The 25,964-nt window shown below is 42.8% G+C and overlaps 1 protein-coding gene across 21 annotated transcripts in view; it reads left to right on the plus strand.

The window, feature by feature from the left end:
• Positions 1-25,964, plus strand: part of MAP7D2 (MAP7 domain containing 2) — a 108,433-nt gene that overhangs the window by 48,561 nt on the left and 33,908 nt on the right. For 5 of the 21 annotated variants that reach the window (XM_072817885.1, XM_072817884.1, XM_072817888.1 and 2 more), the window contains exons 2-8: positions 5,724-5,801; positions 6,941-7,104; positions 13,617-13,728; positions 14,820-14,918; positions 17,386-17,496; positions 19,352-19,474; positions 25,407-25,561. In XM_072817885.1, the coding sequence (XP_072673986.1) occupies positions 5,724-5,801; positions 6,941-7,104; positions 13,617-13,728; positions 14,820-14,918; positions 17,386-17,496; positions 19,352-19,474; positions 25,407-25,561 (842 nt within the window). Of the gene's footprint in view, positions 1-4,171; positions 4,315-5,723; positions 5,802-6,940; positions 7,105-13,616; positions 13,729-14,819; positions 14,919-17,385; positions 17,497-19,351; positions 19,475-25,406; positions 25,562-25,964 lie in introns of those variants that run through there. The other 16 variants (XM_072817894.1, XM_072817897.1, XM_072817890.1 and 13 more) reach the window with 11 other exon arrangements.

Below are 25,964 nucleotides of genomic sequence, written 5' to 3' on the forward strand. Positions count from 1 at the left end.
CGAACTAGGGGTGGTAGAAGGGGAGGAGGGCAGGGGGTGGGAGTGAATGGGTGACGGGCACTGGGTGTTATTTGTATGTTAGTAAATTGAACACCAATAAAAAAAAATAATAATAAAAAAAAAAAAAAAAAAAAAAAAAAAAAAAAAAAAAGAAAGGGAGACAGAACGTAAAGACTGCTAACTCTGGGAAACGAACTAGGGGTGGTGGAAGGGGAGAAGGGCGGGGGGTGGGAGTGAATGGGTGACGGGCACTGGGGGGTTATTCTGTACGTTAGTAAATTGAACACCAATAAAAAATAAATTAAAAAAAAAGGCAGATTCTCCAGCTCACCCCAGGCCCACTCTGTCACAAGCTCTGGGAGTGCCACCTGATAGTAAGAGTTCACAAGCCCTCCAGGTGGTTCTGATGCATATTCCAGTGGCAGGGGAGTAGTGGGCTAGGACATTTCTCAGTCCTGCTGCATGTTAGAATTACATGGAAGTTTTTAAAGCACTACCATTCTGTTTACACCTAAGATAGTAAGTTAGCCTCTGGGAGGGAAATGCATCTGTCCTTTTAAAAGCTCCCAAGGTGACTCCATTGTGTAGCCATATTTGAGAACCACTGGTCTTCCTGCATTGAGACAGATGACAGCACGAATCACCATGGAGGTGAATACATTCATGCCTTGCCAGTCCACAGAGAGGAGGATGCCCCACTGGGAGGTGGCTGGCAAGCATTGTATTTATTGTTTGATAAGCTCTTCATTTCTAGTTCCCTTTTCTTTTTTATGGACACTGACTCAGTTGCACTGATATGAGTATGTTTGGGAAAGTTACTTTAAAATTCATTTAATACAATTAATTTTTAAAAGTCGAACACAGCTGGCTTCCCCTAAAAACTTTGTATTTTGATAATGGTTATTACCAGTACCATGAATAATTGACTGATATCAGCTCATTAATATTCTAGTGAGAGAGTGCTAAGGCTAATAAAATTCATTTTAAAATTAGTTTTTAAAAATGTATTGCTACAGCCCAAGGATAATGGGAAGTTACTCCAAGCAAGAACACATCAGTGAAGTATGAAATTTTACGGTGTTCTGTTAACATAAAATAGTTGTTTAGCTGCTCAATATCCCTGTTTCATTTTCATTTCCATGGAGTGAGTTGCTCAGGACGAGGCCTCTGTTTCAGTAGTGCACATTACCTGAATGCTATTGTCCTGGGAAGCATTCTTGCATCAGGAATGGCACAGGCATGGCTCTGACATGTATACCCCTTGTCCTTCTCCTGAGTGAGACACCTCCCAGGAAGATACCCTCTGCTCCCTCTGTCTTTGGTTCTTCTCCAGGGCTTCACCCCTTAGCCATATTTTTTAAATTAAACTTTCTTTTTTTTAAAAAAAGATTTTATTTATTCATGAGAGACACAGAGAGACAGAGACACAGGCAAAGGGAGAAATAGGCTCCTTGCAGGGAGCCTGATGCAAGACTCAGTCTCCCAACCTGGGATCATGCACTGAGCCACCCAGGCATCCCTAAATTAAACTTTCTATTTTGAGGTCACTGTAGATTCACATACAGTTATAAGTGATTCTACAGAGAGATCCCATATACCCTTTACCTGGTTTTCCCCAACAATACTAGCTTGCAGCACTATAGTACATTGTCCTAACCAAAGTGGTGACACTGATCTAGTCAAGATAGACAACATTTCCATTACCACAGGATCCCTCATGCTGCCCTTTAATAGCCACCTACTCCTTTCTGCCCCTCTTCCCTATCCTCTGACAAGCACAGATCTATTCTCCATCTCTTCTCATGGGTTCAAAGATAAAATTGAGTCTCTGGTTTAATAAAAAAGAAACAAGTGTACGCATATAGTACGAGGTATTAATGGATAAAGGATGATTTATTGGGTAGGAAAACTAAACATTTTAGAATTTCAGGCCATACAGAGAGAAGGCTACCTGTAGGAACCAAGTTGAGCATTAACCCTTAAGTATACTGGGTCTTTAGAGGAGGTCTCTTGGTATTGTTAATGTTTATATATTATTTACCCTGTGTTAATCATGGTATACCTCAATTCCTCTGACTGTGTTGTACTAGTGGTAATAACTGGTTAAGTCCATGGCCCCTAACAAATAGAGGTGGTCTGGTTTGTGCTCTACTGGGATAAGCCGGGTGCTTCTCAGCAGAGGTTCCTAGAGCGTCATGGAAAGGCACAAGATGGAAGTTGGAGATATGAGTTAATTATTTGGCTTTTCTTCAAATGAATGTTCTAGAAATGATTGAGAGTTCTTGTATTCAGGAGGGGCCAAGCTGTGTGAAAGAACGAGGCCCTACCCCAGCCTTACAACCCGGATTGAACTCTGAGATTTGCTTATCCATATGTGCCCCAGAGCAGCTAAGCGTTACGGAAGGGATCACATGAAGGAGCTGCCAGATTTCTCCTTCAGTGCTGTCCAGTGTGATAGTTGCAAGCCTCATGTGGAGAGTGAGTGTCTGAAATGTGACCAGTGTGGTGAGGAACTGAACTTTTAATTGCATTTAATTTTTTAAGTTTATTTAAGGAATCTAAATACCCAGTGTGGGACTTGAACTCATAACCCTGAGATCAAGAGTCACATGTTCTTCCGACTGAGCCAGCCAGGCTCCCCTAATTGCATTTAATTTTGATTATCTTAAGGTGAAGTAGCCGCACATGGCTTGCAACTCTGTGTGACATTACAGAGACTCCAGGTTACCCATATTGGAATGTTTGAGTCACTTCACCCTCTTCATTGAAGCCAAAGCAGAATTGCTTTTCATGGCTGTCCCCAAGATTCTCTGGCTAACCGTGTTTCCCATCTAGCATCAGCCTCTCTAAAACATTTCCAAACCATCAGTTTGAAGAGGAAGCAAATAATTACCCTGCCTGGACATTGGCCAGATCTGCACCCAGCCAGCCAGTGCTTGGCTTACAGTAGTGCTTATTTGATACCTCTCTAATGAACTAGACTTAGACCTTTCCAAATTTGCAGACTTATTCCAGAGACAAAGATGGGATTTGTTCCTTGTGTGTGATACTGGGTGACAGATTTCATTCATAGGCACTAAGGTCAAGCTGTTACATTTCTTCCTTTGCAAGAGAACAGTAGTTAAGAGTGTGGGTTCTAGAGTTAGGTTCTTGGATTAGGATCTGGCTTTTCCACTTTCTGATGGTGTGACCTCAGACAAGTTAATTAACCTCTTTGTGCTTCCCTTTCTACAACTATGAGGATTGAAATAGTACCTGCATCATAAGGTGACTGACCCAAAGAAATACAAGAAGTGCCTTTGATCCACAGTAACTGGGTCACCTCCTATTATGATGAAGCACGTGATGATGACTTTTTTTTTAATTTTTTTTTTTTTTGTGATGAAGACTGAGCACGGTAATGAAGATTTTCTGGAAAGGAAATGATTTGTAGTTGTGACTCTTACAAGTGCCCACAAGGGGGCAGCCTAAAATAATGCATATCCCTGGAACAGAGCAACTTGTTTTTGTAAAGCATCTGGGTAATGTGGCCAGTTCCAAATGTGCTTGGCCCTTTTCCTTGTTTTTCTCTTCTATTTGAAGAACACTTTTAGTGTTTCTCAGACTGTACCTCAGATACAGGGCTGGCTCATTAACATCTGAAGGGTGACATGGGCAATACAGAGTAAGGTTCAGGTCCTGCTGGGAGGGACGGGTTGATATGGGTGCTGACACAAGCAAGCATCTGTCCAGAGGTGCTGAGCTTCACTTTGTAACTTCTCACACAGAATAAATTCTTATTAATCAAATTCTTTTTTTAATTTGATTTATTTATTCATGAAAGACAGAGACAGAGAGACAGAGGGAGACAGAGAGAGGCAGAGACACAGGGAGAGGGAGAAGCAGGCTCCATGCAGGGAACCTGATGTGGGACTCCATCCCAGCTCTCCAGGATCACACCCTGGGCTGAAGGCAATGCTAAACCACTGAGCCACTGAGGCTGCCCATTATTAATCAAATTCTTGATTGATGTAGACACTAGAGCCTGAAAGCGTTTAGAAAAAAGAGAAACTTGGTTTTTCTCTCTCTTGTCTTGTAGGCAAGACTACATGCTTGCCTTTGAGCATTGTGTGTTCACCTCAGGGGCACTGTTGAGTGGTACCCCAAGCTGGGGTGACCCAAACATAGATAAGCCACCCTTGCCTCAGTAGCCTCTCCATCCTCCCAGGGATACTGAATCAGAGAACTCTGTAACCAAGCAGAATGGAATTAGGGTTCTGCCAACTGTGAGGGAGAATAGCATCATGGGGTCCGGGGCACTGTGAGATCCTGAAGGTAGGTGGGATTTAAATAGCTGTGGGGATGTGGGAGAAGGGTATTTTGAGCTGGAAGGTGTGTGGAAGAAAGAGGCAGTGCTGATGTCAAGTTGGTTGGGAAGAGAGTTTGGGATCAAACTGTGAGGAGTCAGCAATGATGAGCTTAGAAGTTGGGCCTTCAAATTCTTGATGATGTTCATGTTGTTGGTAGCATGATGATCAAGAGCTAACTAAAAACAAACACGAGTAATGGCATTTATAGTCCAGGTTGATTTTCTAGCACTTTAGTCTTGAGCTTTAATATACCTGATATATAATCCAGGCTGCATAATCAGATGCCCATGGGGAGTTGTGACAATCCAGTGTTTATCACATCCATCTCTGTATTCCTGCTGCCTATATTGAGTCCAAGCCTCTAGTCTCTCTCCTGGATAGTCACAGGAACTTCCCCAAAAGGGGTGTAGGTAATTGTGGCAGCAAGGCACACAATGAGGTCAGCATATGATACTACCAAAAAGAGGGCCTGGGCCTATGAAAGTGAGTCTGGTTGTATTAACACAGAAGCTGATTTCTCCAAGATGTTGTGCCTAAATATTATATAAGTAATGCTCATGAATGATTGATTGTGACTGAGTGTAGTAAATTATTTCTAGTCCTAAAATGACCATGAATATCATTTGATCTTTGACTCAGAAAGCCCTTTATGGTCCTGTAGAAGATGGGTAGAGATGTGGAGCTTCTGGGATGTTTCCTGGACATTTTGTGGGGGAGGAACTGCCATCTGTTCCTTTTATTTTTATAGATATTTACATGACAAACAGGAGTACATTTTATTTCTTCTTTTTGATTCTAAAATACTAAGATTGACATTGGAGCAAATTTAGCAGAACCAAAATCAAACTTGAGTGTTTATATTTCTCAGTGTTTACCAAGGAACTTGTATGTGTCCCTCAGCATTTGGCTCCCTTCGGAAAGTAGAATGTTCACTATCAGTTTAATAATTGTGTCCACTTTTGTGCTTCTCTTCTCCCTTGGGATCCAGGCTTGGGGAGGCTTGATGGGCTTTTCTGCACACTACCAAGCCTCCCTGGCACTTGCTGTATTTTCTGACCCCCTCCAGGGCCAATCCTGGGCACAGAGGACTAGGGAAAGACTGTGGTTCTCCAGGATTGGCATTGGGACCACTACAGCACAGCTTGGTGGGTGAATGTGAAAGCTATGGCTACTACCCCTCAGCTCTCAGGGCCTGGCCGTGTGTGTGTGTGTGTGTGTTAGGGAATAATGTATTGGGCCTCCGTGGATTAAGTGATGGTGATAGATGATGTATATGTGTGGCCAGACCCCCAGGGTGCAGGACCAATGGCCCCTGGCACTCAGCAGATAGGGACAGAGGGAAGAATTAATTCATCTTGTTTTTATTTTTTGTAGGCATGGATGGATTTTTAAGATCTGATGAGAGACAGAGACTAGCTAAAGAAAGACGAGAAGAAAGAGAAAAATGTCTTGGTAAGTTGTGCCCTTTGGCTGTTTAGGTTCAAGGGAATAAAAATATGGTGGTGTATTTTCTGAAGATCCTTAGAAATTGATGGGTGAATGGGAAGAGAGGTAGAACAGTTGCTAGATGAACATGAGCCCTAGAGAGCGAATCCACTCTTCGGCTGGCATGTTCACAATTGTTATTTATTTCTCAGAACAGTTCATTTACTCAGTTAGCAAACATTGAACCTCTGCTGTGTTCTAGACACTCTGCCGGAGACTGTGGGTAGGTGGTGAGGAACAAGAAACAGTCACTGCCCCCACCTCCTCAAGCATCTACTATGTGCACTCACTCAGGCTCTTTCCAGGGCATCTAGAAGGGCCATCCTTAGAACTGAGAAAATTATCAGTTAAGACATTTTCTATATTAGGATGGGAAACCTTGATGAGAGAGGGTGTCTTACCTCTTGCAAACTATAGACAGATAAGTCTGATGTGTTCCCACAGGGTACTGTGAGGTAGGTAAATAGTGAATTAAGACAAGTGAGCTTTCTGGTTCTTCTTGATTGCCTCCTGCTGGTTGGTTCACACATTCTTTCCCCAGGGAACCCTTCCCTGACCCTGCCAGATAGATAGTCCTTAGGAAAGGTCTTGAGGGGAATGTCATGAGTTTACAACCCTTGTATAGCTTAATGTCTTATGCATCGTACATACACAGTTAACATGGTTTTTAGTGGATGTCCCCTTAGAACTAATTTCTCAGCCTAGTGTATGGCTTGGCCACCATGACAGATCTGACTTGGTGATAGCAGCAGGAGCTGTGGCTCCCGTGTACAGGGGCAGTTACTGTGTACTTTCCACGCACAGCCTCATTTAATCTTCACCACACTGTGATTTTGCAGATGCAATGGTCCCCACTTCACAGAAGAGGTAACCAAGGCAGAGAGATGATGTAGTTAGCATGCCCAGAGTCCCCCAGCTAGTGGCAGAGATGCCAGAACCCTTCATCTCAAGCACTGTAGCCTAGAATCTCACCGGGTGCTTTTTGTTTGTTTGTTTGTTTTGGTTTTGGTTTTGGTTTTTTGTCTCTTGCTGCTGCATTTTGGTTAATCCAAACAGTGTGGGGTGCTCTGGTAATGACACTTCTCTTCCACTTTCCTTCCCCCCAGCTGCCCGGGAGCAGCAGATCCTGGAGAAACAGAAAAGAGCTAAGCTCCAGTATGAAAAGCAAATTGAGGAGCGATGGCGGAAACTGGAAGAACAGCGGCAGCGGGAGGACCAGAAGAGGGCTGCTGTGGAAGAGAAGAGGAAGCAGAAGCTCCGGGAGGAGGAGGTAAAGTCCCAGGACCTCTAAGCCATCACAGTGGCTCCCACAGGGCTTGGTGCTCAAGGGCATCCAAGTGTCCTGCCCAGCTCTGGGATACGAGAGAGATTTACTACTGAGCTTTCTCTCTGGTACCTCACCATGCCTTTTCTCAGCAGCAAGACAGCAAGCCCTGGAGTAGGGATGAAGAGATTTACCCATTCAACTCAGGTGTTAATTTGTTCTGTGACCTTGGATAAGCCATTTAGACTGTCTGGGTATTTGCTTGATTTGCTTATCTCTGAAGTGAGGCGTTGAATTTGGCAGTCTCCAAGGCTTCTTCCAGACCTAACCTTCTCTGACTTTGAGACTCAGAGAGGATGATGGATAGGGGCCTGGTAGTGTAGTCTGGGGGTTGTGCTGGGAACCTGTGCCTTTAGGGCAGACATGGGGCTAGGGGAAGGGATGTGAGGGCAGAGGGTAACTTGGTTCTCTTATTCACAGCAAACTGTCTGCCTTCAAATACAAAGATGCTAGTATATGTAAATTTTAATGCAGTTCCTTGCTTTAATCATCCTTTCTCTACAGTTACCTTTTAAAAGAGAAATGGATCATTATTACCACTGCAGAGTCCTTTATTTTTTTTCTTTTCTTTTTTTTTTGCAGAGTCCTTTATTACTAAACTTTGAAAATATATTTAGAAAGCATATTTGGAGAGTAGATTTTCTTAACAAGTGTATTTTAAGGATGTAATCATAGCCTTGTATCAGGTGATGATCATTTTTTATTCATAAGCTATAATGACTCATCATTTAGTATGAACAGTACAGAGGTTAATCACCAGTTCTATAGGATTCAGAGACATTTATATAGGTTTGGTGTCTTTTTAAATCTGTTTGATTTATGACTATATATCTTTTACCCCTTCCTCTTTTTTAAATGGAAAAAAAAAACCCATGAACATGTACGCATGTATACACACACACACAATTAGACTCATCTTTGCCCACAAAGCACTCATTTAAATGATGATTTCTTTGTCCCTCTTGGCAAATGAAAGTCATTGCAAGGGTCTTAGCCCCACTTTACCATTGTTGGCTGTGGCCTGATGGCTGCATGGATTCGTCTGCTCCCTGTGCAAATCCCAGCTCTACTACTGGGCATTTGGTAGCCAGGAACAAGTCACCTAGCTCTTCATATCCCTATAACTCAGTCTCTTCTGCCCAAAACAGAGGTAGTCACAGGAATTAAAGGAAGTGACTTTTGTGAAAGTACCCAGCAAAGCACCTTGCATAGAGTAGTGTTCAGAAATGTTACATTCCCTTCAGTGACTTCAGCTGAATCTTTACTGGTTGCACTTTAAGATAATTTTCTGTTTGCTTTGTGTGCTTCCTTTTACCCCTAACATGGATGATAATGGGGAATGGGGGATGCTGCCTGATTTTTGTCACTACACATACATGCTGAGCTTGCTTCCCTCTTTTCCCCAGACACAGCAGGGCAGGGCTGAGAGCCTGGTTGTGTAGCAACACAAGGAAACAGCAGCCTTCCTCTGCCACAGCTTCTACCTTCATGGCCTCTGGAGTCCCAGGTGGAGCTTAAGAACTTTCCACACGCAGGCCAGCCTGTTAACCACATCAGTGTCAGCAGTCTGCTGATGCTTAGACCTGCTTGGCATTCTTGTGGGTGATCTTTAGAGAGGACAGGTAGGTCTACATTGCAGGAGCCCCTTTCCAAAGGAGAACCCTGCATTTACCCTCATGGTTCCCTGGAAATCTTTGGCAGGGCTGCCCCCTGCTTGGCACGTGGCTACATAGATTCTTCAGTCTTTTCTTGTTCTTGTCATGTTCTGTCTTTATTAACCAGAGAGAAATATCTGCAGGAATGGTTCATTCCATTGCAGCCCATTTTGCTTCTGTAACTTATTGGAAAGTATTTGGTTTGCCTGCCAAGTCCCAACTCTCTGGGGCTGATCTTAGGAGCTCAGAAAAGACCTGTTGACTCCACACCTCCTTCCTAGCCCTGTCTTGGTTCCATGTCCTTAGAGTTGCCAGGATGTTGCTCTTGGTAACTCCTCACATATGTGTGGGTGAGCCCCAGACTTGACCAGGGGGCTTCCTGTCTGCCAGTACAGAAGTGGGCACCACAAACAGCTTGGTTTCCAGAGGTTTTCAGGACTGGGAGAGCTGGAGGCTGGTCAGGCCTGTCCTGGGGAAGGGGATAACCAGTGTCTACTTGAGATACTGACCTTGAGCTCATTATCTAGCTGAAGGCTACTTTCTCCACAAGGTAGGTTCTTCTAATTCTTACATGCCACACAGCTCTCAAGAATCAAGCTTTTAGAATAAACTTGTTACCTACGTGGGTTAGGGCTGACAACACAAGGTACTCCCCCATTCTCCACTTGGGGGAGTATAGTTTCCTGACTAGAAGTGCGGATTTGGTGAAGCTAGCTCCATGTTTCTCATGCTCAACAGATAACCAGGAAAGGCCTCTTTCAAAGAGTAACTTCATCTCATACTTCTCATACTCTTATTGCTTGATACCTAACAAAACCCACCAGTCTGAATGTAAAAAGAAGAAATTTCTGGGGCACCTGGGTGGCTCAGTGGTTGAGCATCTGCCTTTGGCTCAGGTCGTTATTTGGGATCCTAGGATCAAGTCCTGCATCGGGCTCCCTGCAGGGAGCCTGCTTCTCCTTCTGCCTATGTCTCTACCTCTGTCTCTTTGTCTCTCATGAATAAATTTTTAAAAAAGAAGAAGAAATTTCTAAACTCCCCTAAACAAAAACTTCACTGAGCTGAGAGCTAGCTGGTCTCAGAGGGCATTGGCTGGCATGGGGCCATGGGGCCTATGTGGCCTTCTGGCCAGATATAAACATCTGTATGTAAAGAGAAAAACCTTCTGCAGACCCCTTCTACGAACCCCTGGGGGCTTGTCCCCACATTGTTTTCCCCAGAACACATGTTGTAAGGGCAGTGGAAAAGGCACAGCCAGCTCTCCACTTCTGCCAGAGATGGCTCTCTGGTTCATCAACAGTACCTGAGCTGTGCCCTTCCAGAGGGCTTTTATATTCGTCAGCCAGCTCCATAAGTCATCTTGGTTATTCTCCTCTGATTTCATCTAGGCAGATCTAGAGCCAGAGCTAAAGGGTCCATAGGTGAGATCCCCTCATTCCTTCCTTCCACTAAGCAATTCCCAATAGAGGACATTCTAAGGACAAGAATCTGCCTTGCTTTTCCCCATCCTCTATTGATCATCTGATGATACTCAGGAGAACTAGAATTTGGCAGGAATTTCTGTATGCAGTATGCAGCTCTAATATTTATTAATACTGTTCTTCTGGTGTGATTGAACTTTCTTGCACGCTCTTTTATGCTCACCCTTTCCTCTAACCAGTGGTTCTCATAGTGAGTTCCATGGCCAGCAGCATCCACATCACCTGGGAACTTTTCAGAAATGCAGATTCTTAGCAGGTATCACCTTAGACCTGTAGAATCAGAAACTCTGCACGTGGGGCCCAGCAATTGGTGTTTAACAAGCCCTCCAGGGGATTCTGATGCAGGCTCCCCAAGTTTGAGAATCACTGCTTTAAGTAACTGTCCTGTTAATAATTTCCCTTTTCAAATTTGAACTCAGTATTGGTTAAGGACTTACTTACTATGCTAGTCATCGTCTCGTAGACCTGAGTGATTTGGTAATGCAGGTAATGTAATCCCAATTTTTTAAAAGATTTTGTTTATTTGAGAGAGAGAGTGAGTGAGCATGAGCATACTTCTGAGCATGAACACAAGGGGAGGGACAGAAGGAGAGGGAAAGGGAGAGAATCTCAAGTAGACTCCACATTCAAGCACTGAGCCCTATGCAGGGCTCCATCCCAGACCCTGAAATCATGACATGAGGTGAAGCAGAAACCAAGAGTCAGACACTTAATAGACTGAGCCACCCAGGTGCCCTCATCCTCATTCCATCAAATGAAGTAACAAAAACACCCCCCCCACACACACACACAATAATAGTGACTTATATAGGGCTAACCTCTAACAAAAGAGAAGTGAGCCAGTTTAGTTTTTTTAAGATTTATTTATTTATATGAGAAAGGGAGAGAGAGAACACATGAGCAAGAGGAGGGGCATAGAGAGAAGCAGACTCCCCACTTGAGCAGGGAGCCCAACTTGGGCCTCGATCCCAGGACCCTGAGATCATGACCTGAGCCAGAGGCAGACGCTTAACTGACTGAGCCACCCAGGTACCCCTGGACCAGTTTTGATTTTGACATGTTTGAATCACCCCATTCTAATGACTTTGGGTTCTGTAAGTCTCCTTACCATAGAGTTTGAGCTTGGTTACCATGTATTTTTCATCATCTCTGCAAAAGTGGGTAACACAGAGTGATTGTGCTCTCTCTCAGGGATAGCTTCATTTTCATAATCCTGCTTATGATTCAAAGGAATGTATCTCTAACAGTGGAATTTGGAGCAGCTTAGTAGGTTGGAGGTAGATGGCAGAAGGTTTTTTTGTTTTGTTTTTAAGGTAACCAAACAGTCCATAAGTAGGTCTGGTGTTGGGTGAGCATTCCCTTATAATTACACTCCTATATAGCTGTTCAGTAAGTTTGGCTGGCAGGTCTTGATGTTATTTGTTGTTATTGGTCCCCTGGTAAATGAAGGACTGTCTTATGAGGTCCTTTGGCATGTAGGAAATCTCCCATAACTCACTCAATACTAAATTCACTCTGAGGGGATCCCTGGGTGGCGCAGCGGTTTAGCGCCTGCCTTTGGCCCAGGGCGCGATCCTGGAGTCCCGGGATCGAGTCCCACGTCGGGCTCCCGGTGCATGGAGCCTGCTTCTCCCTCTGCCTATGTCTCTGCCTCTCTCTCTCTCTCTCTCTCTCTGTGACTATCATAAATAAATAAAAAATTAAAAAAAAAAACAAATTCACTCTGAGGTAAAAGGTTTCAACACTTAAATTAGGTCATTGGTTAAATACTTTATGTTAAATCCATATAATGAAATACCTTTCAGCCTCAACCTCAGTCTCAAGCGACTGTACTTCAGGTATCAAATAGTCAAAAAGCTCTAGTCCCTCCAAACTGCCAACTTTTCTTGGGTAGGCCCCGGGGGTTGGCTCTCAGAATTTAGTGGGCCAGGGTCATGAAGACAGGACTCTGCTAGGAAATGCACACTCATGATTGTAGTCTCAGCCAAAAACTAGAGCAAATAAAAATCTGAGACTTACAGGAGAAAAAAATCCCCTTTCTACTCAGAGGTCCCTGGAGAGGCCATCTCTTAGCAAAGTGCTATTCAGAGAAAAAAAATATGCAGAGGAAGCCGAGATGTGGATAATGCTCATCCCATCCCTCTGGTATAGACAAAATGGATAGATCCAGATACCTCTTAAGTGACCTTTCTGTGTTTCTAGTAAGTGAAATAAAGGAACCTTTCCCTGATTCTTAAGTTATGGTTATGCAGTTGGTGCTGCCCTAAATTAATTTTGCTTGCTTTTTATTCAAGCCATGAGAAAATAGTTATCTTATTGTTTTGGAGTTGGGCTAGGATGAGCCCATTTACTAGAGCAGCTCAAGGTTGATATGAAGGCAAAAGGGCATCAGTATATACCTGTTTACCTTGCTTCAGGCCTTGTCCAGTGGAGGTAGAAAGAAGATGTGGTATTTGCAGTGTCATTGGGATGGTGGGGAATACAAAATTAGAATAGCTTCACTCCAGTGCCAAGGAAATATTTGCCAGCATTCAGACCCAACTTTATAAAAATAACACTTTGATTAACATAGGAGAGTGCTTTTAATAAATGCTCTGGTAAGGGAGAAGCCTAGTTGTTGTTTTTTTTCCTCTTCTGGCTAAAAACTATTTAGTTCTTCCTCCCCTCCCCCCCATATAACTCCTTGAGAATGCATAGATGCTTTATTTTATGGCTAGGAGGTTCCCTACTCTTGTCTCTTTTAAGTTTTGAAATATGCAGCATTATCCCCTGAATACTGTATAAGAGAAAATTATTACAATGGAGAAAACAATTGATTCCCTTTTAAGAATTTCTAAGATGAAAATGAGTCTTGGTAAAATAGATCTCAAAGCCAGGTATCACCCCAAAAAGCTATGCTTAAGGCTATAAAAAATCAAATTATATTTTTATTAAAATATTTTCAAACCAGAATGCTTTATGCTTTTCTACTAGAGAAAATGCCCTTGGTTCCAGAGCACAATTCCAGTTCTACTCAATGGGGCAAAAACGAGACTTGAGACAGGTCTGAAGGGGTTAATGCTTGTCTGGCATTATTCTTAAATCAAGGCCTGGCTGCTGCAGCAGCCTGTCCCCTGGGGCTGAGAGCCAGCACTAGCTGCATTGTTTACTCTCCACCCACTAAGATCTGCTAGTGTGGTGGGGAGAGCACGTGTGCTTGGGTTTTGGATGCTGAGCACTGAGAGCCCCATTTGGTGACTCACCCTGAGCCCTGAAGCACAGCAGCACAGTAGCACAGTGGGGCTGGGTGGTTATGTTGCTCTCCCTTGCGTAAATTGGGCAGGAGCGGCTGGAGGCGATGATGCGCCGGTCCCTGGAGCGCACACAGCAACTGGAGCTGAAGAAGAAGTGCTCATGGGGAGCTTCGCTGGCCACTGGGCCTGGAGGTCGTGATGGTGAGTGAAGGGCTGTCCCTGCATTGCAGGGCCCTGGTGGGAGATCATGAGGCAGGCAGGAGATAATGGGCACAGGCTGGTGCCACTGGATCCGGGGGATGCTTTGTAATCATCTGCAGGTACCTTTTTCAGATGTGATGCCAAGCTTCCTGCGTATGCATTTCTCAAGAAGGGAATTTCTGGGTTCTTTTTGCTAGCAAACAGCAGTTGATAGAATAACTGGGCTTTAAGGTAAAGCATAAGAAAAGCAAAGAAAATGAATGCTTCATTCGGGGAATATAAAAAATAGTGAAAGGGAATAAAGGGGAAAGGAGAGAAAATGAGTGGGAAATATTAGTAAGGGTGACAGAACATGAGAGACACCTAACTCTGGGAAATGAACAAGGGGTGGTGGAGGGGAGGTGGGTGGGGGAGATGGGATGACTGAGTGATAGGCACTGACAGGGGCACTTGACGGGATGAGCACTGGGTGTTATGCTATATGTTGGCAAATCGAACTCCAAAAAAATATATATATACAAAAAAAAAGAAAGAAAGAAAATGAATGCAGAGCCTGGTTAACCAGATGCACCTGACAAGCCTGGCGATAATCTGATTTCAGGGAAGGTTAGATAGCAGTAGACTAAGTCCCTGCTGCACCATGGCCCTGCAGGGTTGAGCAGCGGTTACCCTCCAAAAGGGGCTGGGGGTTTTCCTTCCTCATTATTCATTTTTGTTGCTCTTTCAATTTTGTTTCAAGGTGACTTATTTCATTTTTTGGTTCATACTCATCTTTAAATTTTCAAGTGTTTAATGTGTGGACTGTTAATAGTCTCTGGGTGTCCTTTCTCTTCAGCGTCTTCTGTGATCTTGTCATTATGTTACACAGGAGCTGTATACTAGCTCTGAGAACAGATGGGTTCTATTTGTAGTACAGTTGTTTGACTTTGCTGTATTGTGCTTTTAACCTTTTGTCAGTACTTTATTTTTTTCTTTTTGAGGAGTCAATAACCCATTTCAGTTTTTCTAATTTCCTAGTTAGAAACTAAAGTCAACCAGGAATTGGGACTTTTTTCTTTTACCTCTCTTTGCTCTGATTTTTTGCTGTGTAGGTGAATCAGAAAATACCCCACCCCCTCCTCTAGGTTTAGCAGCCAGCACCCTCCCTCCGGACCCAGGGACCACTGCCACCGCTGCCGAGTCCACCAACGGTATATCTGAGCTTCACCGTGCCATAGCGTTTTGTGATGACTGTTCTGATCATTCCCCTCCATCACTGTGTCTGTCTCGAGCACTTTTACAGTTGATTTCTTAGACTGGCCCCTTAGAACTTTTTTTCTAGAAATGTGAATGACATCCTCATATTTCTTTGTTCCTCTGTCATCATGGAGCTGTGCATGCCTTACATACACCGTAGTGCCCTGGAGACATTTCATCCTTAGCTCACTAACTTCTGTCTTGAAAATATTGTCAGTGTTTGATTTTTGTGCATTTAGATCTTTAACATTCTCATTAATTAATTGGTTTTAGGCATTATGTAGTAGGGTGTTTGAGTCACTTCTGATTACCAAAACCTGTGCTCTATAGAGTTTTAGATGTTAATGTGATGGATTCCTGGAAGAAGTGTTTGAGATGGAGTGGTAGGGAGTTTATCAGTACTAACACTGGGAACCCAAACAAGGAGATAAGTTTGCTTTGTTCTTGATTTCATCTCTCTAATAGGCTCTTTGTTTTTGGATACAGACCTGCGAAATTCTTAGGGTCTAGAACAAGAGCGGAATTAGTAAAACTTTTCTCTCATTTAATAAAGACTTTAGAAATTCAATCCATCTTTGGCTAGCAAAGAAAACACAAATATAAAAGGGATGCAGTATTTACCAGCAGTACAGATAAAATTACAGCGGTAGGAATAAATATCCTTGGTTTCCAGCATTCTTTTGACAAATCTCCTTATTGTGTTGCTGAGTAGCAGAGAATTTATTCCATGGGCCAAATTAACTATAGTGTGGCACTGGTCTTCCTCTAAAAGAGATGGGGGCAGTAGGTAGAGTTGATAATTACCCCTTGAGAATCTCACTCACCCAGGGCTTGGGGCCAGAATGAGGCAACCACAGTACTTAACTCGGGCATACAGTTTAAGGGAGCACCTTATCAAGACGAAATAATATTTGAATAAATCACAGTTAATGCAGAAAAATCCATGGTGAACAAAATATCAAATTTCTAAAGACAAGTACCATACTGAGCCAGCCATATTGGAGATCAGGCAGAAGGGTGGAATGTGTACCCCTTTACACATAGTCTTATGGACTTTCTACTGGTTAATTTTTTTTTCATTAAAGTAGTTGAAAAATGCTGAAAAATTGGTAGATATATTAAAACTCACTTTTTAAATTTAAATATTTTATTTATACCAAAATAGAATTTATTATAATTACACTTAAGCTTAAGATAATTTTTTTGAAAGATTTTATTTACTTATTCATGAGAGACACGAGACACACACAGAGAGGCAGAGACACAGGCAGAGGGAGAAGCAGGCTCCATGCAGGGAGCCTGAAGTGGGACTCGATCCCTGGACTCCAGGATCATGCCCTGGGCCGAAGGCAGGCACTAAACCGCTGAGCCACCCAGGCATCCCAGCTTAAGATAATTAAAATGTATTTAAGATTGTCACTTGAAGGATACCGGGTGGCTCAGTGGTTGGACATCTGCCTTCGCCTCAGGGAGTAATCCTGGAGACCCAGAATCAAATCCCACATCAGGCTCCCTGCATGGAGTCTGCTTCTCCCTCTGCTTCTCTCTCTCTCTTTCTCTCTGTGTCTCTCATGAATAAATTAAAAAAAAAAGATTGTCACTTGATCACGACACATTGTAAAAGATGGCAGTTTTCTTATTTGGAAACAAGATGAGAGGAATACATTTTGAACATATTAGTGATGAGTTTGCTTCCTTTAAAGCCAAGGACACACATCTTTCCTTTTGCCTCAGGCTTTGATATGGCTTGACAGGGCATTATTAGCACCTCTTCATTTGCTATAATGGTTTAATTTAGAAACCAGTCCAAAATAATGCCTGGAAATTAGGAATACCAGACGCAGGACCACATGTTAAAATCCTAACCATAAACAGTCACAGCATTAGAAAAGCGCTATTGTGATCCCATCTCTGGAGAGGAGGAAGAAACCAATTGCTAAAGATTGTTTTGTTTTAAATACAGTGACTTGCATTCCATTATTATTTCTTTCTCCACCCTGAGCTTGTAGATAACCTTCAGAAAAAGTCTGCTTTCAGCTCACACAGTCTCAGACCACTGAACATTTTCCAGTGGTGATTTGTCTCTGGGTCCAGATTGGTTTTGTTTTTGTGGAGTCTGAATATGCTTAAGATCCTTGGATGCAGGAAATGATTTGCTGGCAGAATTAGCATGGCTTTAGTTGAACAGTTGAGTGAGGTTGACTATTTGAAATTGAAGAGAAGATCTTGCTTCAGACTGATGGGTGCCTTGGCCTGTGCATTTCCAGATAGGCTAAGTACATAGCTGGATGATGGAAGCCGTGTGCTGTGCCACAGCTGTTTAGGAGGCGTGTGGATGAGGACAGGAAGAACACTTGGGGCTATGTGTTTCTCAGTCTACAGTGGTATGAATACCAATGTCTTTAATGCGTTTCTCTGCAGCATGTGACAAACTTTCAACATCAACCATGAATTTGCCAAAGCAGACGGAGCCTCCCATGAGTAAGCGCCTGTCTTCATCCACCGTGGCAATATCCTATTCCCCAGACCGAGGCAAGTGAATGTGTAGACCTGGTCTCTGTGGTTTTCTTCTTTCTAGTGTGAGTGTCTTAACATCGGTCTTTGTGAGAGCCCCTCTTGAGCCTTCTGCAAGTACCTCCATTATTTGAATTCAGCCTTGTGGTCTGAATGTGGGAGCCCCAGGGCCTTGCTTAATTGGACTTTGGAAAGTGACATCGCTCTTTAGAGCCAGGTCATTGTTGAATAGGTACAGGAATTTATGATATTCTTTCAGTCTGAAAGGGATTATTGGATTTTCCACAGTGCATGTAGGAGTTATCGTGCCCTAGAATTAATTGACCAATGGGCACATGGGACTGTTAAAAAAGTAACAGCCTGGTTATTGATGTGATCTAGTTGATCAGCCAGAAACAGCAGAATTGATCATGCAGATATATGTGGAAAACTTAGATGTATGAAAAAAATGGGACTCTGCTGTTGTCTGTGGTTTGTAGGCCTGCCCACTTCTGTTTTGAAAACAGAAGTTCAGAGCTAATATGAAGCCTTTAAAAGGAGAATAGGATGGGTGGCCTGTTCCGGCACTCATTTTGAGGTGGAAAGTGATATGGACATGTGCCGGTTCCAGAAACTGAATAGATTTAAAACTGGTTGTGTTCCAACAGAGGCTCAGATAAGTCACTAAACATATGACTTTATACCTTTCAGAGTATGTAGGTTAAGGAAGAGAGGGAAGCTCTCTATGCATTAAATGCATATTTTAAAACATCTTTGGAGAAGTGCCAGGTGCCAGTAGAATATTTAACAGGCTAGGCATTACCAAGGGGCAAGCAGGAGAGTGTTCGTGACTTTGAAGAGGCCAGTATGCCTTGCTGATTGTTTTTCACTGGCATTGACCTTGCACCTCCAGCACAGAGGCCTGTCGTGTGTCAGAGACCCCATAAGTGTCAATGTTGCTGATCTCTGATGCAGTTCATTGTTGAACTGAACACTGGAAACCTTGAATTAATTGAGAGCTGAATGAGAAAACATCTACTTGCTTTTAATTCTGTATAGCTTTTCCATAGTGAGTGTATTCCATGTGTTTTCATTAATTCACATGGTTACAAATTGAGGTTAAATTCATATTTGCATTGATTACTATGTAAAGATATCAGTATGTTATTGCATATTGTTGGCAACTGAATTATCTGCTTGTGGATTATAAATTCAAAAATATAATTCCCAAACCATTTACTGGCTAATGGGTACCCAAGAAATTCAAAGTAATGGAAGAGTTAATCCGTTACCACATAATACATTCCAAAGCCATCAAAATGACATTTCAGTCACTGAATTTTAGATTATGATTACTGCTACTTCCATTAAAGCCGATAATTAGTTGGCTATTTTTGTTTTTGTGGTTCTTATTTAATTTTTGCCCTTATGTACATAGAAAAAGTATGAACAGATGCATATTTATACGATCACAAAATCAGTGTATAATGAAATGTTTTTTAACAGAAGACCCTAAAGTGTTTCATAGGAGTAATCTTTTTACAATGGTAGATCTACTTGGTGAGTAAATGGTTTCTTGAGTCCATATTACATCTTGGGAGATGGGCTAATTCTCTTTAAGTGATACAGGTAATATTGTGATACTATAATAGCATATTCAATGAATTCTGGCACCCCAAAAGAATTAACGTGTTCTCCCAAACCCCAAAGGACACATCATTTGTTTTATTTTACTATGACAAACTCCAAATCCATCCTTTGCTAAAATATTTTTATTTTCCACATTCATTCTGCCACCCAAAAGTTAATTTGCATCATAATCTGTGTTTGTTTTAAATATTTTATTTTGTTTTAATTTTGCTTTTTAAATTTTTCATTTGATTCCATCCCTCAGCTCATCGTACACACCTTAGTCCCATGGAAACCTTTCTTGTTATGCGACTGTTGACACCCACACAGGCTTCTTTAGCCAGAAGCAGAAGTGTACTCATGCTCTCTGAGCAGGCCAGTGACTCAGGTAAAAGAGGCCAAGTTGGTGACGCCAAGGAAAATGCCCAAAGTGGTATTGGTTGACCTACAGGTTATTCCTGAATTTTTGTATTTTGTTTCCCATTTGCTGACTTTGAGAAATGTCTTCAATGGTTAATAACATTTTCTACCTACCAGTGTTTTGCTGTTACTATGTTTGTTTTTTTTCTTTTCAGTGTCACAGAGGTAAGTAAATTATTTTATGATTGAGGGCATGTGGATTAGGGAAAAAAATCTATTTCATGAGCTATGGAGGTTAGTAGACTTTCTTAAAGAGATGATTTGGCAAAGTAGCCTGTAAACCACAGTCTCTGGAGTCCTATAACCGGATTTGACACTTGCTAGGTCTTACCACTTTGGGTAAATTAATTAACCTCTCTAAGCCTCAGTTTCCTTTTTTAAAAAAGATTTTATTTATTTATTCATGAGAGACACACAGAAAGAGAGAGGCAGAGACACAGGCAGAGGGAGAAACAAGCTCCAAACGGGGAGCCCAATGTGGGACTCGATCCCGGGTCTCCAAGATCACACCCTGGGCTGCAGGTGGCACTAAACCGCTGAGCCACCGAGGCTGCCCCTCAGTTTCCTTTTTTTTAAAGACTTGTTTACTTTAGAGAGACAGAGGACGTGCACAAGTGTAAGCACACTCATGGGGAGTTGGGGTGGGTAGAGGGAGAGAGAGAATCTTGAGCAAGCTCCCCACTGAGTGTGGAGCATGACACAAGGCTTGATCCCACAACTCTGAGATCATGGCCTCAGCCAAAATCAAGAGTTGGACACTTAATCAACTGAGCCATCCAGGCATTCCAAGCCTCAATTTCCTTATCTATAAAATTGAAATACTTTAAATTGTCATGAGGATTAAATGAGATAAGACCATGATTGGCATAGTAAGAGCTCAATAAATGTCTAGAGCCTTGCTGCTCAAGGGGTGGCCCATAGACCATCAACATTGGTATCGCCTGGGAGATTATTAGGAAGACATACCCTCAGGCCCCAGGAGACCTGCACAGTGAAGTCTGAGAAACTCTAGGCCACACTGTCAAAGCTTCTCTTGACTAAATCGGATCAAATTGTCATGGCAAGATTAATGAGGGCTGACATTCTCTGTTTGCAGATTAGCAACATTGTATCCACAATAAGGCAGGGTTGGTCTTAGTTCCCAAAATAGTATGTTCACTTAGATGACATATAAATGACATATGATCCTCTATTTCTAACTAGTTTTTAGAAATAGCCTACTAGTTTCTGAGTAGTTGTACTATTTCCACAAAGAAGATATACAAATGGCCAATAAGCACATGACAAGATGCTCAACATCATTAGTCATTAGGGAAATGTATGTCAAAACCACAATGAGATACCACTTCACACTTATAGGATGGCCAAAATTAAAAGAAAATAGGGTAAATATGTGTTGGCGAGGATGTGGAGAAATTGTAACCTTCATACGTTGCTGGTGAGAATGTAAAATGATGTACTCACTTTGGAAAACAGCCTGGCAAGTTCCTCAAAAGGTTAAACATAGGGTTACCATGTGACCTAGCAGTTGCACTCTTATGTATAGAGCCCAGAAAATTGAAAACACAAAATAACTGTCCCTGAGTAGTTCTTAGCAGCATTAGCCACAAAGTAGAAACAACTCAAACGTACATCAACAGATGAATGGATAAACAAAATGTGGTATGTCCATAAAGTGGAATATTACTCAGCTATACAGAAGAATGAATTACTGATACATGCTACATGATGAACCTTGAAAACATTATGCTTAGTGAAAGAAGCCAAACATAAAATTCCACAAGTTATATGAGTCCATTTATATGACTTGTCCAGGATAGCCAAATACAAAAAGACAATAATGCTAGGAACTGGAAGAGTGGGGAAAGGGAATGAATTCTAAATTGGGTATAGGGTTTGTTTTGGGAGTATTGAAAATGTTCTGGAATTAGACTGTTGTTACAATTGTACAAACTTGTGAATATACTGAAAACCACTAAATTGTACGCTTTTTAAAGGGTTTTATGGTGCATGAATTATCTCTTTAAAAATTCCTGGGAAATAGAAAGTATCCCCCTTTTGTGAACAAGGAATGTGTCAGAAAGTCCCCAAGACCATTTGCAGATCATTGATTCTCTAGGAGGACTCCTAACTATGATTTATTACAGTAAAAGACTAAGAGCAAAATCAGCAATGGGCAAAGACCATGGGGTAAAATCTGGGGAAGATCGGGAACAAGCTTCCAGAGTCCTCTTCCACTGGAGCCATACAGGGCACATTCCCTCACCAATCAGTTGTGACATGTGTGAAGTGTTACTTACCAAGGAAACTTATTAGAGACTCAGTGCCCAGAGTTTTTATTGGAGACTGGTCACATAGGTACCCCTTGCTAGGTACATACCCAAATTCCAGACTCTCAGAAGGAAAGCAAGTGTTCAGCATAAATCATGTTGTTTGTACCAACAGCTCAGGCACAGCAAGCCACTCTTATCGGTTAATGGTGGGAGCTCTCATGGAATCCAAGTTCCCTGATACCAGGGCCAACCTTGTAAGCTGGCCTTTCCAAGGACAGCAGTTAGACCTGCTATGTTTTTCTTCTCTTTTTTAAGGTTTTATTTATTTGCGAGAGAGAGAGAGAGAGAACACAAGCGCACAAGCAGGGGGAGAAGCAGACTCCTTGCCGAGTATGGAGCCCAACGTGGGGCTCGATCCCAGGACCCTGAGATCATGACCTGAGCCAGAGTTAGTCGCTCAACCAACTGAGCCACCCAGGCACCCCTTTTCTTTTCTTTTGTGTACAGTCCATCCCCTCAGTCCTTGGCAAAGGCATCTTTACAGCAGAATTACCATCAGCAGGATTCCACACAGGCTGAGGCCAACCAACAGTATTGACCTCACTTACACCCTTTAGGGGTTCTGGACTTAGCCAGTTAAAACACAGACCATTAGCCATAAAGATCTGTCTTAGAAAGCCAGATGGCTTCCTCCATAACTTTCTTTCTGAACCTTTTTTTTTTTTTTTTTAGCCTAGCCGAAGGCATCAGTTCAGGCCCAATACAGCCTGGCCAGTAAGATGAAACTGTCTCAAAGTCTTCCAGGGCTGAGGCAGTATCATAATAGTCAGAATACATACCCAGGGAGTATAATCCCTGAGGGCACATGTGTCCCCTGGAAATAGTTTACAGTGTTGGGGCACCCCAAGCAGGACATATATTGGTCATGCAGTATAGGCAGACAGGGCTCCTATTGTGTCATTCCCACCATGGTCCCTCCCACCCCAGGTTTCTCTGGCCCAAGGAATTCAGTTCAGTCCTTGCTTTCAGAGGTACTGCCTGAGGTGGTCAGTTCCAAACAGTTCTGTGCACAACATGAGTTCATGAGTTCATTGCCTGCTAAGTGCAGGTGGCATATGGAGGTGATCTTTAGGGACCATACAGGAACTGGCCTGCCCTGTGGCTCACAGTCACATTGTCAAATGCAGCCTGTGTTCAGCAGTCCATTGGAATCTGAAGCGCTCACAGCAGCTGGCACAGACAGCACAGTTTTTCTTCAGGAAGAGGGGAGAGTTCCCAGGAACAGTTCTGGAAAACAAAGACCCTGAATGTCCTTCCTATCCCCTGCACCACTACAGGTGCTAGGTATGGTGGGTTTTTTTTTTTTTTGCCATTGTTATCAGGGTGCCCCATTCAGTAATTAAGACTTTACATTTTCTCAGTCATCCTCTAGTTTTAAAATGACTGTTCATAGGGAAAGGTTGAATGCAAGGACCAGAGCCTTTTTACAAAAAAAAAAAAACAAAAAAAAAATACAATAAACTTAATTAGACATCATGTTCAGGAACAAAATTCTGAATTAAAAAAAATTCAGGAAAGGTTTGCATCAACTGCCATCTCTGTAGTCCCATTTATTTATCCAGTGAACAGCCTAGGAAAAAAGCAGTCTCTCTCTGGGGACAGATGCATTGCCTTCCTGAGGTGTGTGTAGCAGAAGAAAGGAAGGGAAGTAGAGTCAGACTCCTAGTCCATTGTTACAAACTGTTCCTAACCCAGCCAGTCAGATACCAGACGTCAGTTGAGTCTGATCCTCAGGGGTGGGTGAAGGGGTCATACTGCCTCTTAGTACCCTGTCCCAGCTCACAGCTATGACAGGAATCACAGGTTAGGAATGTAATTAGGCTCTGCATCAGAAATTAAGAGCTGACCAGCACTTCCATGTTAGATGGTCCCATCAGAGAAGGAGCTCTTTCCTGTGAGCATTTGTTCATGACCCAAGTGGCACAGCTGGTATCTGTGATACTTTCATGGGGTAGGGCCTCGTGGAGGAAGTGTTCTGTATCTGTAATAAACCTAGGTTGATTTTTAAAACTCCAAACGTATCTCTCTGTCTAGAGATGGCCTCTCTTTTCATGTCTCCCTTTTTCCAGAGGCTCCATTATGCAAAAGTCATAGCAAAAATCATCAGGTGTGGAGATTTGTTCTGGTTCCGGTACTTAGAATTTTAAATTTCAGCCAAATCACTAATGGCAAAAAACAAGGAGGTTGTGTCTCACTCCCACTTGGAGGAGAAAATAAAAACCAAAGACATTACCTGGATTGTACTTTTCCCCTCACTTTAGCCAGCATGGCCAAAAACAGCTAGAGGGCCCAGCAAGTCAGCTCTTGGAATTGGATGGGTTATCTTGGGATCCCTGGGTGGCGCAGCAGTTTGGCTCCTGCCTTTGGCCCAGGGTGCGATCCGGGAGACCCTGGATCGAATCCCATGTCGGGCTCCCAGTGCATGGAGCCTGCTTCTCCTTCTGCCTGTGTCTCTGCCTCTCCCTCTCTCTGTGTGACTATCATAAATAAATAAAAATTAAAAAAAAAAAGAAACCTGGATGGGTTATCTTTAAATACCATAGGTATTTATCGCTTAAAACAGACATGAGCTCGGTTGCTATTTGACATGGTGACTGACTCCATTGCCACCAGGCACCAGAAGGTCATCATCCTCCATTCCTTTAGCCTTCTTTTTCAGACACTGCTTTTACCATTTATCAGAGAATCAGAGTCATTCTTGCAGTTCCTGCTTCGGGCACCAACTATGTCAGCATCCCCAAGACCAGCCTCAGGTTTGGAGATTTGCTAGGAGAACTCAAAGGACTCAGCATATGGTGGCACTCACAGCTGTGATGTGGTACAGTAGAAAGCTACACAGGACATCAGCAGAGGGAATTGGGACACAGATGAAGTCCAGAGGACACCGAGTGCAAGTTTCCAAGAGTCCCTCTCTCAGTGGAGTCACACAGGACATGCTTAATTCCCCCAGCAATGAGCTGTGATAATATATGTGAAATGTTGCCAACCAAGAAAGCTCAGAGACTCAGTGGCCAGGGTTTATCGAGGGCTGGTCACATAGTCTCCCCCTGCCAGTTACGTACTCGAATTCTAGACCCTGAAGGAAAGCAGGATAAGTCATGTTGTTTGTACATACAGCTTAGGCATATGAGCTACTTGTTAATGGCGAGAACCCTTCTGAAATCTAAGGTTCCATGTACTGATCAAGGGCCAACCTTGTAAGCAGGCCTTTCCAAGGACAGTTTTCAGGGCTGCTGTGTTAACTTTTTCCTGTACAAGGAAAGTGACATTTAGAGAGGTTAAGTAACCTGCCTAGAGTGATCCAGCTATTTGGTGACAGTGCTAGTTTTGGGTTCCAAAGCCCGACTTTGAACTCCTGAAACGAACTGGACTCTTGAACGTTATGTATGGAAGTCTTTTGAGATAGTGTCTATTCTGCACATACTAGAAAAAGTATGGTGGTATTTAGAGAATGTGGATTGCCCATGTTAGGTTTTAACAGAACTGTGTTCTTCCCAATTCCCTTCTTCCCCTACTTTTTCCATCTGTGCTCCTTGTCTCTTTGGCTGTGATATTGTAACTCTCTAGTATCCCATGCCTGTCCTCGTGTAGCTCCTGCTGGCCCTCTTAAATCTTCTTACAAGTCTTCTCCCACTCGGAGTGCTGAGAGGAAGAAGACTCCGTCTACATCTGGCGTAGGAGATTCTGGGAAAGGAGCCCCTGCAGGAGCGGAGGCCTCTCCGGTAGGTTTAAACCCCCTCACTCATTCCTTGGGGCTGGTTTATTTGACAATGTGATTACTCCCTGTGCTTGACCTGGGGTCTCTGTGTCTATCAATCTCCAGAGACTGCTCAAATGGTAGACTTAGTTTAAAAAGTCACCCATCCTTTGAAAATCATTTAACTTTTTGCATTTTCCTAAATCTAAGTGCCTTGGAGCAAATTCCTAAAGACCTTGTCCTTGTTACAGCCTGCCCTCCATAGGACAGGAGTCAAAAGGAACGTTCTGAGTGCCCTCTCTCTGCTTTTAAGTACTAAGATTCTAGGTCAGCCTTCAATCCACAGTAGTGGCCTTTAAACATTTTTGACATCATACTGATAGCATCAGTAAACCAAATGTTGAACAGGTATTCCCAATTATGTGCAT

The sequence above is a fragment of the Canis lupus genome, chromosome X (assembly GCF_048164855.1).
Source record: "Canis lupus baileyi chromosome X, mCanLup2.hap1, whole genome shotgun sequence".
In the NCBI taxonomy this organism is placed as follows: domain Eukaryota; kingdom Metazoa; phylum Chordata; class Mammalia; order Carnivora; family Canidae; genus Canis; species Canis lupus.